This window comes from Capra hircus, chromosome 13 (genome assembly GCF_001704415.2).
Source record: "Capra hircus breed San Clemente chromosome 13, ASM170441v1, whole genome shotgun sequence".
In the NCBI taxonomy this organism is placed as follows: Eukaryota; Metazoa; Chordata; class Mammalia; order Artiodactyla; family Bovidae; genus Capra; species Capra hircus.
Window position 1 is genome coordinate 36266108 of NC_030820.1, and position 17690 is coordinate 36283797.

Sequence of the window (17690 nt, forward strand, 5' to 3'; positions counted from 1 at the left end):
AATTAAATGCTGCCTCAGAACCCAAGGAACAATGGCTCACTTCTTCCTGCGTGTTTGTAATGTCCCCTGTTCAGCTCTCATTGTGGGTGGCCTGGGAGGATGGATTCTCTTCTTGTGTTCAGTAGATGCCTTCAGCTTCCCTGGCTTGGGACCCACATGCAAACCGTATGTGCAGCAGAGCGTGGCTCACTCCTGCTGGCTTTAACTGGGGTGTGTCTAACAGGACAGACCGCTGACATAGTGGAGGATGCAGAGAGCAGTGCTGTGGCACGTTTGTAGTTTCAGGAGCCTTCACAGCTCTGCTGTTTTTGTAAGTGTTCTGCCCTCAGATCCAAGACTGGTCCCTTCTGTTTCCCTGTCTAGAAGTGTGGAAAAGTGACTAGAATCACCACAAGGGAGGGGAGAGGCCACCTGCCTGCAGGAACTTGGGGATCTTGCAAGGAATTACGATTTTCCTGCTGTTAGTACCTAAAGAAGGAGCAAATTTTTGTCGTTTCGTGATGACAATATGTAGTTTGTTTACACTTGCTGATTTAGTCCTTTGATTCAAAGCAATGACTTCAGTCTTCTTCACTCTGCTCACTCATCACCTATTTCTGGCTGTCTAGAGATTTAATACTTAAGTCACTTTTGGGTATGTATGATATATCTCATCACCAAATGCTGAAGTGTGACTAAGTGGATCTGATTGGTCCTGGAAAGGTAACTTTTGTTTCTCTTCTCTTTTTTTGCACAGCTTTCTGCCTTTCCCTCTCTCCCTTTTATTTTAAAATTAGTTTACACAACTGAAACATATTTCTCTCTAAAAGTCATCAAAAAGTACACGAAAGGGTAGAAAATATAATAGCAGAGGATTGCTTCTAGTCCAAAAATAATATTGGATTCATTGTCCTTTTCTCTAAATCAGTCACTTTCAATGATTAAAACAAAGATGTTTTCTCTTTTATTTTTGAGGTGTCTTATTTACTTATATCACAGGGCTTCCCTGGTAGCTCAGCTGGTAAAGAATCTGCCTGCAACGCAGGAGACACCAGTTCAATTCCTGGGTCGGGAGGATCTGCTGGAGAAGGGATAGGCTACCCACTCTAGTATTCCTGGGCTTCCCTAAGGGCTCAGCTGGTAAGGAATCCCCTGCAATGAGGGAGTCCTCGGTTCAATCCCTGGGTTAGGAAGATCCCCTGGAGAAGGGAACTCATTTATAGAACATTGTGAACAGCAGCTGTTGAGTATTTAAATATATTTAAATCATGCGAGCATGCCAGTCTTCTGTGTTAAAATTTCCATGAAATGGCTGTGCAGAAACTTTTCTGTATGTTAAGCTCACTCTTCTTCCTGATGATCAAGCACTTGTATTTTTTCTTTTTAATCTAAGATCCTAAGCGTGCTCTCTTTACAATTTCTTTGCTTCATGTTTAACTACTACATTTTTACTATCTTGTGAGAGAAACACCCCCTTGTGAGACTGAACTTCTTCAGGCTTTGGTATGGAGCCTGTATGTCTAGTTTGGGTCAGCACTGGTGGGCGGTGGTCCCAGCACAGGAAGAACCCATGTGCTCTGCAGGAAGAAGGAACCCAGCTCGTTCTCCAGCAGATACTGGCCGAGGGTTGTTTCCAGTTTTCAGCCTGCCCCTGGATCTCTGGGGGACTTCGAGGTGACAACCATTAGTACTTGGACCCTTTTCAGCCCTTTGAGTCAGAGTCTCTGCCATCTCTGCTCTTGTTCAGAAGCAAAGCCGTCAGCAGGCTGAGACAGGAGCCCCTCTGACCTCCTTCACAGCTCAGCTCAGCATCTTGACCACTGAGCTCTATTTTAGTGATTTTGGTCCCAGGGGTGACCACATTGTTTGCATGGTGGTTCTGTTCCCTTTGTCCCCGTTCCTCTGTAGAGATCATATAGCTCCAGTTACCTCTCGGGGCTGCTGTAAAAATAACAGATTAAAAATAACCAAAAACTGTTTGTAAACCTCATCACCATGTATAATAAAACCAAGGTCTGTCCTTTTTGAAGCAGGCCTGAACAAAACAGTCTACTAAGGGCAACAGAAAGTAAGTTTACTTTACTTCTACTAAGGGCAACAGAAACTAAGTTTACTTTACTTTATGAAGGCTTTTTATCCTACCCTAGAAAGAAAAAAAAAAACAACTCTGCATTACATTGAATAATTACTTTTTGATGACCCCTATCTGGATTACTATTTGTCACTCTATGTTCCCAAAGGAAAATTTAGAAAAATATAAGACTCTCGAAAATAAAAGGCCCTACATCACAGCAATATAGAAGTGGGTCTACATGTTTATTTTCAAAATAGAAAATACAGATCTTGTAACAGTCTGTCATTACCATAGCTGTTCCAGTTAGAAGAAGAAGGGTGATTTGATTATTTTGAAGAACTGTGCCATGTTTTACAGTGGAAATCGTGGGTTCCTTTATTCTTAAGTTGTATTTGTAATGACTCCCCCTAAGTTATACATCACTCCATAGCAAAAACTGTAACACCTGGGGAAAATAATGCAAGTCAAGTTTTATATGTTGTTTAGTCGCTAAGTTGTATCCAACTCCTTTGTGACTCCATCTGTCCATGGGATTTCCCAGGCAAGAATGCCAGAGTGGGTTGCCATTTCCTTCTCCAGGGGATCTTCCTGATCCAGGAATTGAACCTGCATCTCCTACCTTGTTAGGTGGATTCTTTACTGCTGAGCCACCAAGGAAGCCCAAAGTTTTATTACTCCTCCTATTAATAAAAAGGCAGGTTTTTTTGTTTTTGTTTTTGTTTTTAGTGGTGTTAAGCAAAAATAGTGGAGAAGGCAATGGCAACCCACTCCAGTACTCTTGCCTGGAGAATCCCATGGACAGAGGGGCCTGGAAGGCTGCAGTCCATGGGGTTGCTAAGAGTCGGACATGACTGAGTGACTTCACTTTCACTTTTCACTTTCATGCATTGGAGATGGAAATGGCAACCCATTCCAGTGTTCTTGCCTGGAAAATCCCAGGGACAGAGGAGCCTGTTGGGCTGCCGTCTATGGGGTCGCACAGAGTCGGACGGACTGCTGCGACTTAGCAGCAGCAGCAAGCAAAAATAGACAAAAACATTTTGAACCTGGAGTCACCCATTTCTGAACGGCATTTTCCTAATACAAGTGTTATATCTGCTACTGATACAAAGATAGAGTCGGGAACTCGGAGCATTAATTGCAGCCTTGGCTGTCCCAGCTGAGGCCTAGGGCACTTGGCAACAACGCGGAGCCTGGAATGGCCCCCACAGTTGGTGAAGGTCGGCTGACAGCGTCAGCATCACCCCACAACTGTAGCGTCATAACCCTTCCGTCTGTGGGATCACACAGAGTCAGATATGACTGAAGTGACTTAGCAGCAGCAGTAGCAGCCCTTCCTACAGGCCAGGTTCTGTTTCAAGAGCTGGGCACTGGACACCACGTTGAATCCTCATTGCAAGCCCAGGAGGGACAGTTACTGTTTCCTCGTTTTTGGGGGGAGCCCTTCAGATGCAGTTCACATAACGTGACTCACGCAAGTCCTGTTCCTACTGAGCCCACAGCTATTTTCCTGTGATCTTAAGACGCATCCTACGACTTAGAGAAATTACTGTATAAAATCGTGGGCTTGACCTATAAAATGTTTTTGATTTCTCCCCAAATTGATCAACTTGTTAGAGGTAAACAACTTATCCCCTTCTTTTTCAAAGAAAATTTTTGTATCCTACCTTTGGGTGAGAGCAGTGGAATAGGACCTGTATACGCCACTGTGTGTGTGCTCAGTCATGTCCAACTCTTTGTGACCCCATGGACTGTAACCCACCAGGCTCCTCTGTCCATGGGATTCTCCAGGCAAGCATACCGGAGAGGGTTGCTATTTCTTACGCGAGGAGATCTTCCTGATCCCAGGAACCAACCCACATCTCTTGTATCTACCGCATTGGCAGGCAAATTCTTTACCACTGTGCCACCTAAGAAGCTCCCGTGCCATTTCACAAATAGATTCCTGGAGATTATGTGGTCTTCTCTTGGTCAAAGGGGGTCATCAGAAGACTTCTAGACCAGGGGAATGCTTAGACCTACAGCCACACCCATGGCCAGCAAAATCTTCTACCTCATCTTTATGCCTCCTGCCTTCCATACCATCAACAAAAATCTTTCCAATTTTCATTTGAAAGTCCTTCCCCACCCTGGTTTAGACTTTAAATGACTGTTCCTGGAATTAAAAGCAGAAAATCACAGAACCTTTAAGTGTAGAAATGTGTGAACATAGAACCCTGACATGCCAAGTATAGTTTTAACATTTCAAGTGTATTCGCAACATCCAAATGTACTTGAAATGTAGGAGAAGGACTGGTAGCACAGTTCATCTATGTCTGAAATATGCTGCTTTTCTATTAATAAATACAGCAGATGAACTGTGAGCAGAGACACTGCCATTTGCTCCTCTTCTGAAAGAGCCAAGAAGTTGGCAAACATCCTCTCTCTTATTGTGTCATTTCTGGTGTTAATGCATTCAGACAGGTTTAACAGCAAGATCGCCTAGTCTGAAGTGTCATTTCTGGAGATGGTATTAAGGAATTTGAAAAGCATGGCCATAATGTGAGCCAAGTCAAGGATACACTACGGTTCATATATCAAAGCAGAAGTACTTTTTGATGATTTTTCAGAGATACTGACGAACTTAAAAATACATAGATGGAGCCAGATTTTCCAGCCAATTTCTAGATTATAACAAATACACATTTTTCCATTTAAAAGGCCCTTTTTTTTTTTTTTTTTTTTTGCTAAAGGAAGTTGTGTTCGTACTTTCTAACATAACACTATTCAGCTATATATTTACTAAACATCAACCTTCTAGAACTGCAGTGCGGCAGCCACACCCATGGTCGTTTTGCATTGTTGCAAAACTTGGTGGATGAATGTCAATGTCATCACCCTGGGACAAAACTAAAGTTTAGCCAAGAATCAGAGCAAGTCTACCCTGTTTTTAGAACTAGTAGCCCAACTTGCATGTAAAAGAGAGCACTTTTATAAACAATTAATGCTCCTTGTAACACACAGGCACACACAGAAGTTCTTCGCGTGTAATTAGGAAGGCATTTTCTGAGATTTTGGCTGAAAACTTCGCTTTCATGAATGAAACGTTTGGGTGATATCTCCAGTATTCCCCTTGAGAAAATGAAGTAACAAAATCCATTAGACACTTAAAATCAGTGGATATTCTTTAATGTGGCTCCAGCGTTCTCTGTCTTGGCATGTTACTGTACTTTGGCACAAAATAGCATCAGAAAAGCCATCTTGTCTTTGAAGATGATAGATTCTGCACCCTTAATCCATTAATCTAGGCTGATGGGCTTTGCCCAGAATTAAAATATTTCATCTTACATAATGGTTTTCATATCAAATCTCTGAACAGTACTAACTTTTCTGGTGACTACATTCAACCTCTCCGAGAGGTTAATTTTTACAAGGATTTATGTATCAGTCGTTCTTGGTATATATGCTTAAGCTTTCTTATAAGTCATTTTAGAAAATATGAAATCACACATTCCTCATAACAACACTGAATCTAATGTGATTAGCCCCACTTCCTAGGTAAGAAAGTCAGAGCACAGAGAGGTCAGTCCTTTGGCAGACTGTCACACAGAGAATCAGTGGTGGAGCAGAGATCCAACCCCAGCCTCTGGCTCTAGGGTCTGGGCTCTACCCACTGCCCCACACTGCCTCTGTACTTCACAGCAGACCACCCTCAGAGTTAGTAATGACGTGCTAAGAATAGAAATGAGAATACTTAACATTTCCAGACCCCCTTTCTGGTTACTTACCAACAATTTCCTCCCTAGAGACTACATTCTGATCTTCAGAGTGAAATTTCAGACTGAAGGGTTTCAACTTTGGGAAGGTGGAGCCCTTGAGATCACAGAGGAGCGATCTTGGTAATGGGACCACGCAGAGTAATTTAGGATTGAGGACATTTAATATCTTTAGTGGGAAAGATGGAAAGTGGAGCTGAGACATTCTAATTGGGTGGTGCTGTGCGTATTTGAAAAGTTACTTTCAAGTTGCAAATCCCACTTCCTATGCCTTTAGTCCTCTAGTCCAGACTGATGAGGTCAGAATAACTGTTTTACCAGGACAAAGGTTCAGCTCATAATTAACAAGGAGACCCCCTGCATAGTCAGAAAAGTCACAGGAAGGCTCTATAGCCCCCTAACTGATAAGGACAACATTCACAGGTTTATCCACAGGTGCATGTGCTCCTGGAACAGGGAAGGTGTTCTGCTTCTGTTCCTGCAATATAACCTATCCTGAAAGCTTCCCCCTCTTCACTACTGGTCTAGTAGAGGTGTGTGGTTTCTAATGTTTCATTTTCTAGGAGGAGATAGAGAGCAGGCTGCATTGACAGAAAGGCAACTGAAGGTGGGGACCCTGTGGATACAGGCCATCTGGGCACCGTTAGCTGTAGTGCAGGGCCAGCCCACATGAGAGGTAACAGGAAGGAGAAGAATCCTCAGCCAGATGGTGGAAGTCATGGCTGGAGGAAACACTGGCTTAATTTTTGGAAAAGATTTTTCTCTAAACTCAAATAATTTTGGAAGCCATTCATTCTTTAAGGCCCCAGGATGAATAATGTAGCTAGTATATTGCAAAAGGGAGAAAAAAATAACCACTTCCATCCATGAAGCTGAGGTGGGTTTCATTTTGTAGTTTTCACTATTCCAAAGGGCTTCCCCTGTGGCTCAGCTGGTAAAGAATCTGCCTGCAATGCGGGAGACTTGGGTTCGATCCCTGGGTTGGGAAGATCCCTTGGAGAAGGAAAGGCTACCCACTCCAGTATTCTGGCCTGGAGAATTCCATGGACTGTATAGTCCATGGGGTTGCAAAGAGTCAGAAACGACTGAGCAACTTTCACTTCATTTCACTTCACTATTCCAAAAGGCTCCATAATCCTTCCATGAGCAATAGCCTTGATAGTCATGGAGTTTTTATGGCAGTCTTTTCCTGTCATGCTGAACTTTTAAAGTGCAATTCACTTTTGGTCTGTGGCGCTGGAAAAAAAAAAAAAAGCAGCTGAATCATCAACAGATAAATGTTGCAGGTTGTTGGATAGGTTTTTATCCCTTCCTTTTTGGGCAGAATCACTCGGGATGATTTATCTTTACTCATTCAAAAGCTCTCACTACCCCTAAAGAGAGGATAACCACAAACATTTCCTCTAAAAGTGATGCAGTAACAGCTGTCTGGCAGTTACTTAGCAGTTATTCCCTCCTGGTGATGCAAGGGGGATCACAGAACAGAGGCCCGCAGGGCCAAAGGCTGGTCCAGTCCCTGGCCTGTGGGGGTGAAGGGCGGGGCAAGTGAGCAAAGCTTCTTCTGTATTTACAGCCACTCCCCATGGTTTGGCATTACCTGAGCTCTGCCTCCAGTCAGATCAGGGGTGGCTTTAGAGTCTCCTAGGAACACAAACCCTACTGTGAAACACACATGCGAGGGATCTAGGTGGTTGTTGTTGTTCAGTCACTCAGTCATGTCCGATTCTTTACGACCCCATGGACTGCAGTACGCCAGGTTTCCCTGTCCTTCACTGTCTCCCAGAGTTTGCTCAAACTCAAGTCCATTGAGTCGGTGATGCTATCCAACCATCTTGTCCTCTGTCGCCCTCGTCTCTTCTTGTCCTCAATCTTCGCCAGCATCAGTCTTTTTCAATGAGTTGGCTCTTCGAAAATCAGGTGGCCAAAGTTTTGGAGCTTCAGCTTCAGCATCAGTCCTTCCAGTGAATTGTCAGGGTGGATTTCTTTTAGGATTGACTGGTTTGATCTCTTGCAGTCCAAGGGACTCTCAAGAGTCTTCTCCAACATCGCAGTTCAAAAGCATCAATTCTTTGGCACTCAGCCTTCTTTATGGTTCAACTCTCACATCCATACGTAACTACTGGAAAAACCATAGCTTTGACTAGATGGACCTTTGTCGGCAAAGTGATTGCATGCTCCTTATGAGAATCATCCTGAAACCATCCCCCTCACACACCAGTCTGTGAAAAAAATTGTTATCCATGAAACCATTCCCTGGAGCCAAAAAGGCTGGGGACCGCTGTTGCTAGGGAGTGTAACTCTAACTTAAAGTGAGAAGGTGGGGCTTCCTGGTAGCTCAGTGGTAGAGAATCTTCCTGCCAATGCAGGAAACATGGCAGGAGATTGATTCCATGTGCCTTAGGGCAATGGAGCCCCTTCACCACCCCTGAGGCCACGTGCCCTAGAGCCCGTGCTTCGCCACTAGAGAACCCACCGCAGTGAGAAGCGGGAGCGCTTCTGCTGGAGAGTCGTCCCCACTTGTTGCAACTGGAGGAAAGCCTGTGCAGCAGTGAGCACCCAGCCCAGCCGATAAACAAATAAATAAAATTGTCAAAGTGCAGGGATGAGCTCAACAGAGCGTAGGTTTCCTGTTCTGTGATTTGGACCATTTTTTAAAATATATATTACAGACTAAATAATAAGGAAGGGGTTAAGCCTTTTCGAGGTCCTCCCTGTAGCTCAAACGGTAAAGAGTTTGCCTGCAATTCAGGAAACCTGGGTTTGAACCCTGCGTCAGGAAGATCCTCTGGAGAAGGAAATGTCAACTCACTCCAGTAGTCTTGCCTAGAGAATCCCATGGACAGAGGAGACTAGTGGGCTACAGTCCATGGGATCGCAACGTGTCAGACTTGACTGAGCAACTAACGCTACACCAAGTTTTTTTTTTGGCCGGGAGTATCTTTATGGTCTAAAATACTAGCAAAAAGTACAGAAAAGATGTTGCTGCCGCTGCTACTGCTAAGTCGCTTCAGTTGTATCTGACTCTCTGCGACCCCATAGACAGCAGCCCACCAGGCTCTGCCGTCCCTGGGATTCTCAAGGCAAGAACACTGGAGTGGGTTGCCATTTCCTTCTCCAATGCATGAAAGTGAAAAGGGAAAGTGAAGTCGCTCAGTCGTGTCCGACTCTCAGCGACCCCATGGACTGCAGCCTGCCAGGCTCCTCCATCCATGGGATTTTCCAGGCAAGAGTACTGGAGTGGGGTGCCATTGCCTTCTCCGTGAAATGCTAGTAATTGTTATATTAACGGTAGCCCCTTCTTATAACATTCAAGATTCTCAATATCCAAGTTTAAACCGAGTGGAGCTAGATTTTGAATTTTTTCAAGCTGTTTCTTTTTCATAAATTCAAAAAGAAAAAACAAATATTGCCACATCAGAGTAGGCCAGGTGATAGATTATCTTATTTGTTAGCAAAAGGGTATGCAAAAGGTAGAAGTTAAGTAAAAAAGCAAGTTCTAAAACATGTACAAAATGACTCTCTTAAAAAAAAAAATGTATATAAACTTACTTTGGGAGGCCATTCATCCAAATATTTATTCGAGTTATCCCTAAACTGCCCTTGATTTTCTCTTTTCCACTTTTTCCTGTATTATCTGCAGCAAACCTACATGGCTTTCTTATTAGAGAACAGCAACAAACGCTACTTTTATTTTTTCTTTAATGTTTATTTGTTAAGATTGTTTTTGGATGGGGACCATTTTTAAAGTCCTTATTGAATTTGTTACAATATTGCTTCTGTTTTATGTTTTGTTTTCCTTTTTTGGCCGGAGGCATGTGGGATCTTAGCTCACCTACCCAGGATCGAACCCACACCCTCTGCCTTGGAAAGTGAAGTCTTAACCATTGGACCTCCAGGGAAGTCCCGAAATTCTGTTTTTAAAAGTAAATAAATGTAGCGTTACAGTGGAATCAATCAGTCTGCCGGGTGTGTGAACCCAGCCCAGACCTAGTGCCTAGGGAAGTAGAGACAGACAGGACAAGGGGAATGGGGATCTGTCTATTATGAGATCCTGCAAATTTGGAGCAGTCGGTATTTTGGAATCTTAGTGAGGCTTCATATCTGGCCAATTCCCCAAGAGTCTCAGTCTTTATCTCTGCTGTGCCAAGTATGTAAATAACTCCAGAGATGGATCTGGGTGGTGTGCAAGGGGCCCTCAGGACTCTGAGGTGAGAAACACTAGGCCTGGCTATCCCACCCCTGCTCTCTCCAGCAGCGGCCCCCAAACCGACCAAGGGTGAGAGGGTACAGATGTCAAGCATCTGGAGCTCTCTCTCTCTCTGCCTTCATTTAGGAAAACGTACATTGGATGGATGACTCGGATCACTTAATTAAAAATACTCAGGTTCTTAGACACAATTTTATTTACCTTTCCGTGATGTGAGTAGTCTTTGGGGAAACGTTTCAAGACATTCCTAACTTTAGGACTTAACTGATTAAATTTGAAAACCATCTCAGCACAAAAGCTTTGGCCCTATTTTTGTCTCTTTTTATGACCCGAAATATTACCTCAGGAGTATATATTTCAGAGTTAATATTTCTGAACCATGTTTCTCAAACTTGAATGGACACTCTGCCCACAGGGCTTTGCGCTCACACGACTGTGAGCTGCAGTAGGACTGAATTTCCTTTATAATTGTTTCTCTACTTAACTTTATAAGGAAACACATGTCCAAACTGAGGATAGCCCCATTTTAAGTTTCAACATGGTTTGGGTTTTACAGCATCCAAGATTTTCGTAACTACGCAAGTCCTTTTTTTTTTTTTTTTTTTCTTTTTCATTCCTTTTCTTTTTTGGTCTTAAAACATGCTCTTTTGGCTGGTTCAGCAAGTTGTTCCTGCCAACCAGTTGCTTTTATGGTAATTGACAGCGTAGCTGATTTTTGGAACCTGAGGATCTAAAACGGCATTTTAGCTCAGACGTGGGAGAGGCTGAGCCAAGCTTCTTGCAGAGTAGGAGATAGGCTGAGCTGAATGTAGGACATGCATAGACCTCGGGTCTGCGCACGGTAATTAGCGTCAGGGAAACGCCTGCTCTGGCTCAGACTGCCCTCTGTTCAGCAGCGTTCAGAGCCCTTCCTTCTCCTGTCAGATCCTTCCTTGAGCTACTGGGTGCCACTCCTGGAGGAGAGCCAGTGAGACTGCCCATCTGCTGCAGTGGCGCTGAGTTGGGAGTAGGGGTAGTGTTCAGAAACCCACCCTTCCTTAAAGCCTGATGATCGGCTGAAAAGACACAAAGCCATTGAACCAGATAACTGCCGGCTGGTTTATACTTCAAAGGAAAAGAGCATGTGGAAAAAAAAAAATTCACATTTAACACAACTATTTCATAGAATGAGCGGGGTCGTGCATTTTCTGAACTCCCCTCAGATAATCTAGGGCATTTCCCCAGATTTCATCTCAGCACAAGGAATAGAGGGGGAAAGGTCTCCCCAAACTGCCAGATCTTTATAGTTCTTTGCTTTCCTACAAAAGCATGAATGTTTCAGAGTAAAAGGGCCCCTGTTTGCTGTCTTCCCTTGGCTGCTTCCTCTGGGAACTGTGCCTCCGAGGGGGGGGGGGGTGTCTCTCAGATGCATAATACCCAGTAGTAGGAAAAGCACACCCTTCTAACACCAGCGTATGTTCTGTACCAAAACCTGGGCACAGAGAGCCCCCCACCCCCAGCCCCAAAGGCAGTCCTAGTCAGCTTTTCCTTCTCGGTTTGAAATCTTCGACATTGAAGTTTGTTACATGCTGTTTTAACACTGGACTGATACAGAAGCAGACTGTTTCTTTTCATTCCTTTTTAATGAAACCTTTTCTTCTGTGGTTCGGAAAGGAACCTGAACCTATACCTTAGGACACTAAGTGCCCATCTGCCCTAGAAATAAAACACAGGAATCCTCTTTGTTGCAAGGACGTGAAAATTCCTGAAACTAATGAAGAACTCCCAAATGGGAATGGGGTCTCTGTGCTTACACTTTGAAGTGTATTTTCATAAGGTATTTTCATAAGCACCAAACTGTAAAACACATAGACCCCAAGAGTAAGCAGAGTTTTACAGTTTCACAGTTGGCCGTTGTCAAGGTGTTTCTTGGTGGAATGATTCCAGCAAGCAGTCATGAAGTTAGGGAGTGCTTGCAGTGTCTAGCAGGCAAGGGGGCCAAGGAAGCTCTCCGTGGACCTTCACAGGGATGTCTGTGTCTTCCTTGCATGTGCAGTCGGCAGCCACCTGCTTCCTTCCTGTCCTCTGCTCTGTAACCACTCTCTGTTGACAGTCCAGGTGGGGAATCTGATTCTGTCCATTCGAGAGAGCTCCATCCCTGAGCCAGAACATGAGTCACGTGGTCTTCTCGAAATTAGGTTGTGTTATTTCCCTAATGTTATTTAGAGAATCGTGGACCTTACTCTGCTTTCGCCAAGACTTTACATTGAATAAATATCTCCAAAACCTATTGTTTCTCTTTGGCAACAGAATGGTTGCAATTTGTGGACAAAAGTGAGCAAAGGCTAACCCCCTTTTTTATTCTCTTTCCCTCTCTGTAAAATGTCCAGTGTTGTTAGCTTTTCTTGTCCTAAACAAAGGCATTGACTTATTCTCTGTTCTGGTCGTGCCTTGTGTCTGTCGTCATTGAGCAAAGATTTGCAGATAATAGCACAAAGAAAGACTTAACAGACAGCAGAGACTTGCTGTCCACACGCAGAGTTGTTTTCTCGTTGTTCAGTCGCTAAGTCATGTCCAGTTCTTTGTGACCCCATGGACTGCAGCACGCCAGGCTTCCCTGTCCTTCACCATCTCCCAGAGCTTGCTTAAACTCATGTCCATTGAGCTGGTGATGTCATCCAACCATCTCATCCTCTGTTGCCTCCTTTTCCTCCTTTTCCAGTGAGTCAGTTCTTTGCATTAAGTGGCCAAAGTTACTAACGCCAAATAAGTTAGACCTGAGTGAACTGTGGGAGTTGGTGATGGACAGGGAGGCCTGGCGTGCTGCAATTCATGGGGTTGCAAAGAGTCGGACACAACTGAGCGACTGAACTGAACTGAACTGAACTGAAAGTGCCTAGAATCATACAAGGAACACAGGGCACAGTCAGTAAGCTAGGATTATCACAGTTCTGTGAATTCAAAATTTTCATTTTTTTCTTCTATTTACATGAATAATATTCTAATTCCAAAATTATCAAGCAGCAGAGGTGGAGCTAACCATCCAAGCCAACCTTGCAGGGGCCAGAAGGTCCAGAAGATGATCAACTCCTCACAGATCCACTTATTTTTCCAAAGATGCCTTAAAACAAAAGAAAACCAAAGGGACTAACATTTATTGTTCCATTTGGGGCCAGACACATGCAGTCCCGGGCTTCCCTGGTGGCTCAGACAGTAAAGAATCCACCTAGGTAATATCCCTGGGTTGGGAAAACCCCCTGGAGGAGGGCATGGCAACCCACTCCAGTATTCTTGCCTGGAGAAGCCCATGGACAGAGGAGCTTAGCGGCCTATAGCCCGTGGGGTCACAAAGAGGCAGACAGGACTTAGGGATTAAGCACAGCACAGCACCACACATCATCTCATTTATTTATTTGTTAGTTTCATGTAACAACCTTGTCATTTATTCACTAAGTGCTTTTGTTTCTCTTGATGTCTTCTTTTTTTTTTTTTTTTGGTGCGGGGGTGAGGTGGGCCTTGAGTAAAAAGGTTGTGCAAAGAGCTCATGGTGACCATTATTATCTCAGGTCTTCACTGCATGGCCTGACTCAGGATGTGTGAACACATTTCATTGACTCTTTTCTGAAGGCATCAAAGTTTAGCTACTATGTCGAAGTGGCCATATTGCTACTTTCTCTTCCCTCTCATCCCTGGAAGTGCTGCCACGGCTGGACTATATTATGATCATGTTCATGCTTTGCCTCCCAGGTCTCTCCTGGTTCCACAGCTCTCTGGGAGCCCAGGGCTGGACATTAGGGTGCATGGCCTAACTAGCCTTGAGTATTGCAGAGAAAAAAAAAATTGGCCTTCAGAAATACTGGGTTAGGAGAGAAGAAGAAAAGGAGAGGACTGGGAGCAGGAAAAAGCTTTCCAGAAACCATGGAGCTCAGAGACAGCTGTGAGCAAATGCCATGTTTCTTGTGCTTCTCGTGTGTGGCACAGCGCCTCCTGCAGCTTCTTGGTGGTAGTGGTGGTTGTTGATGGCAGTGACTTAACTACTGTATTTTGGGGTCTCTAAGGCTGATGGGGAGTCCCAACCCCATTCTTTGTTCTTCCCTTACTTCTTTACCCTCTGGAATCTTTCCCTCCAGCATGTCTGTTTTTGTGTTCCCAATATCTCGTTCTTTTAGCCAAAGCAGTTCTCCTAGAGAGGCTTAATCCAGACCAGAAACCCATTTCATCCTCCTTTGTAATAATGTGGTTTTGATAGACACACATATTCTGAGTGAAGGAGCCAGTCTAAACCAGAGGTGAAAATGCATGAGCAGAGGCCACGCCCTAACCTTCATTCCCTGCAGTGGAGGGTGCAGGGCTCATGTGGACATTACACACCTGAGCTGCTTGTTCTAATGCACCAGGAATTCCAGGTTGCTGTCAGCATTGGGTCATTTGTTCACCTGCTGACTTGCCAGAGGGGACTATGGCCAGTCTTTTCCCTGAGATGAGGTTTGATTTCCAGGAAACCATAGACTATTGAGCTACAGGCACCCCAAAGACCATCCAGGAGCCCGTGTTTTATAGTTCAGGCTCTCCTGGTGGCTCAGTGGTAAAAAAAAAAATCCTCCTGCCAATGCAGGAGAAGGGAGTTTGATGCTTGACCTGGGAAGATCCCACATTCTGTAGAGCAACTAAGCCTATATGCCACAACTATCGCGCCTGCACTCTGGAGTCCAGGAGCTGCAAATCCTGAGCCTATGCACCGCAGCTACTGATGCCTGAGTGTGCTAGAGCCTGTGCTTTGCAACCAAAGAAGCCGCCCCTATCAGAAGGCCGTGCACCACAACTAGAGAGTAGCCCCCATTCACCCCAGCTAGAGAAAAAGCCCAAGCAGCAACACAGATCCAACACAGCCAAAAATAAGTAAGTACTGGGTTTTTTTTTTTTTTTTGGAAAAAAGAGAGCAAAAAAGGAAAAGTAATCCAATCTTTGCTTTTCTTTACAGACACTCTGGAAAATGGATCTAATAAGGGTGACAGGTGAGTGGTATGTTTTTATTTGCCATCCATGCTTTTCAGTGATGATCTTTTCTACGTACGCTGCTGTGAGTTTGATCATTTTCTTTCTGTTCTGCTTAAATCCAGTGCAGCTACTAGAAAGGGACCGAGCAAGGATGACACGTACTGGAAGGAGATCAACGCAGCCATGGCCTTAACCAATCTCGCACAGGGAAAGGACAAGCCGCAGGGGACCACCAGCTGCATCATCCAGAAGTCGTCCCACATTGCGGAAGTGAAGACAGTCAAAGTGCCCCTGGTTCCGCAGTTTTAAGAGTCTGTTACTTTTCAGATGGATGGCTGTTCTTCGCATCAGTGTTTTTTCATAAACCCTCATCCTAAGAGCTGGAGCAGGAGTGACAATGACTCCCTCTCAAACCTCTTCTTATTTTTAATCATCCTAAATGTATCATTTAGTTGCTTCTATAAAAGACATATAAATTATAAAACTCCACTTTAATCAAAAATATTAACTTATTTTATGTTACTCCAAGTATGCATAAAATGTCTGTGTTGCCGTTACAGTAAGTGCCTTGCTTCTTGAAAATAAGTTACAACGTGGGCACAGCAGAGCAGCAGTGCCTCAAAACGACAGCACCACAGTGCTTACTAAACTGTGAGCTTTATTCTGGATGGACCTGCCACCGGTGCCAGGATTGAACACCTTGAAATGTGTTCACTAGTTCACATGTTAAAGCCTGGAAATCTCTTCAGCCCAAATGAAATGTTCCTTTAAAAAAAAAAATCTGCAATATTTAAAACTGTTCAATGTGCTTTGCAGAGTGACAGTGAGAATTTTATGCGTGTATCCTGCCTAGATATCTGGTAGGTTACAAACCTCCAAAAGGAAAGGCTTGGGAATCACATAATGTATACATTCAAGGAAGATGGCAATGTATGCGATCAGAAAAATAAGTCTTTAAGCACTGCTGGAAAACACCACGATGCTCTTTAGAATTGATTTGGATTTTTTTTCTCAAGTTTTGCCGAAGTTTTCAAAAACTTCATTATCTCAGTAACTCGAAATTTTCCCATGTAAAACTCAATTTATAATTTAGTTTTAAAACATAATCCATTTGCATTAGAGTTCAGTGTGTTTTGTGATGGAAACTGTTTTTCATATGGAATAGCTCTTTTCATATGGAAAAACCTTTTATTTGATTCATTTCAAATCACAATTGCTGATGGGCAACTTACACTGCATTGAAAACAGGCAATAAAGGAAATGGATCTCTGTGGGTATACATATACACAACATTGATTTTTAAATTTAAAACATATGGAAAACAAACATTGAACAGTCTCTGAATTTTGCCAAGTAGGACATTAAAATGAAATCATGCATTAAAATAAAGTACATTTTGTTTCTAAATTAGGCTATCATTGAGTGAGAATAATCAATATCAAGAAAGAAGATCTTTTTTAGTATTCTCATCAGCTTGGGGAGGCTTGAAGTTTGAATAAACAGAAGAGACGCCAAATATAACAGAGTATTTGTGCTCAGAGAAGTAAAAGAGCTTTGACTCTTTAATGGTGGGATGTTTTTTCTGGGTATGTAATCTATTTTATAATTTTTTTTTTAAAAAACTGGAAAGCATTTTTGTGAGTGTGAATGACAGCCAGCAGTGCAGCCGCATGGTGATATTTTTCTTTATTTTACAAAATACATTTAAACCGAAAGGCTGCTCTAGTTGATATATGGACAGTATCAGTCTTGATATAAATTGTAGGACACTTTTTCATGTACCATAACATTTGGGGGTTGGGTTTATTTAGTGTAATGAAAATAATTTGATATAAAAATATTTTGTATATATATATATTTTTACTTTGTTTTCTAAGTTGCTGTTTGCAGTAACAGTAAGTGCAAAGCAAGATATGTAAGTTATGACTGTATGATCAGATGAAGTATGAGTTCTTTTGGTTTATAAGATCCTTAAATAGTTATAGATCCATGATAAAAACTTTGGAATCTTTATAAAACAATTTTGCCAAAATGTGATCATGTCAGTGAAAACTAAGGACAAGTACTTCACTCTTTTTCATACTATTATAAGTTATTCTGGTATTAAATATTTTAATAAAATGGTTTTTGTTTTTACATATTTCAGTTAGATAAATGAATGCTGGTTGCTTTTTAATTTAAATTAGTCATAATTGATTTTTACCACCTTTTCAAAAAGAATCAGCAAATTTGTTCTATGTTATAAACTATGGATGACAAGTCAATAAGGACAGCTCTTCACATGATTTTTTGTTTTTAAACACCAAAGCTTGGAGTCCGGTCTATAAATACATCAAGACAGTTATATAATTAGCACATCCTAGGCAGTATCTCCAGTTGCAATTACTTTTACTTTTTTCTTTTCTCTTGCTGCTTTAATATTTTCTGGAAATTAAAGTCCTCCCCCCAATCCTTAAAAAAAAAAAAATCTTCAACAATGCTGAGTCAGCAGCTGAGACCCTAACTCATAATTTATGTTGTAGAGAAATAGAATTACCTCTATTCTTTGTTTTGCCATATGTAATCATTTTAATAAAATTAATAACTGCCAGGAGTTCCTGACAGATTTAAAATAAAAGTTAATTTCTAGACCTCACAATGATCATAAGAATGTTGTTTTCCTTTGAGAGCTGACCAGGTGGAAAGAGAAGCAGAACAA

The 17690-nt window shown here is 42.7% G+C and overlaps 1 protein-coding gene across 5 annotated transcripts in view; it reads left to right on the forward strand.

The window, feature by feature from the left end:
- MKX (mohawk homeobox) overlaps positions 1-17447 on the forward strand; it is a 69351-nt gene extending 51904 nt beyond the window's left edge. For 4 of the 5 annotated variants that reach the window (XM_018057217.1, XM_018057219.1, XM_018057218.1 and 1 more), the window contains exons 6-7: positions 14976-15009; positions 15115-17447. In XM_018057217.1, the coding sequence (XP_017912706.1) occupies positions 14976-15009; positions 15115-15301 (221 nt within the window). In that variant the 3' untranslated portion in view covers positions 15302-17447. The remainder of the gene's footprint in view (positions 1-14975; positions 15010-15114) is intronic. The other variant, XM_018057221.1, reaches the window with a different exon arrangement.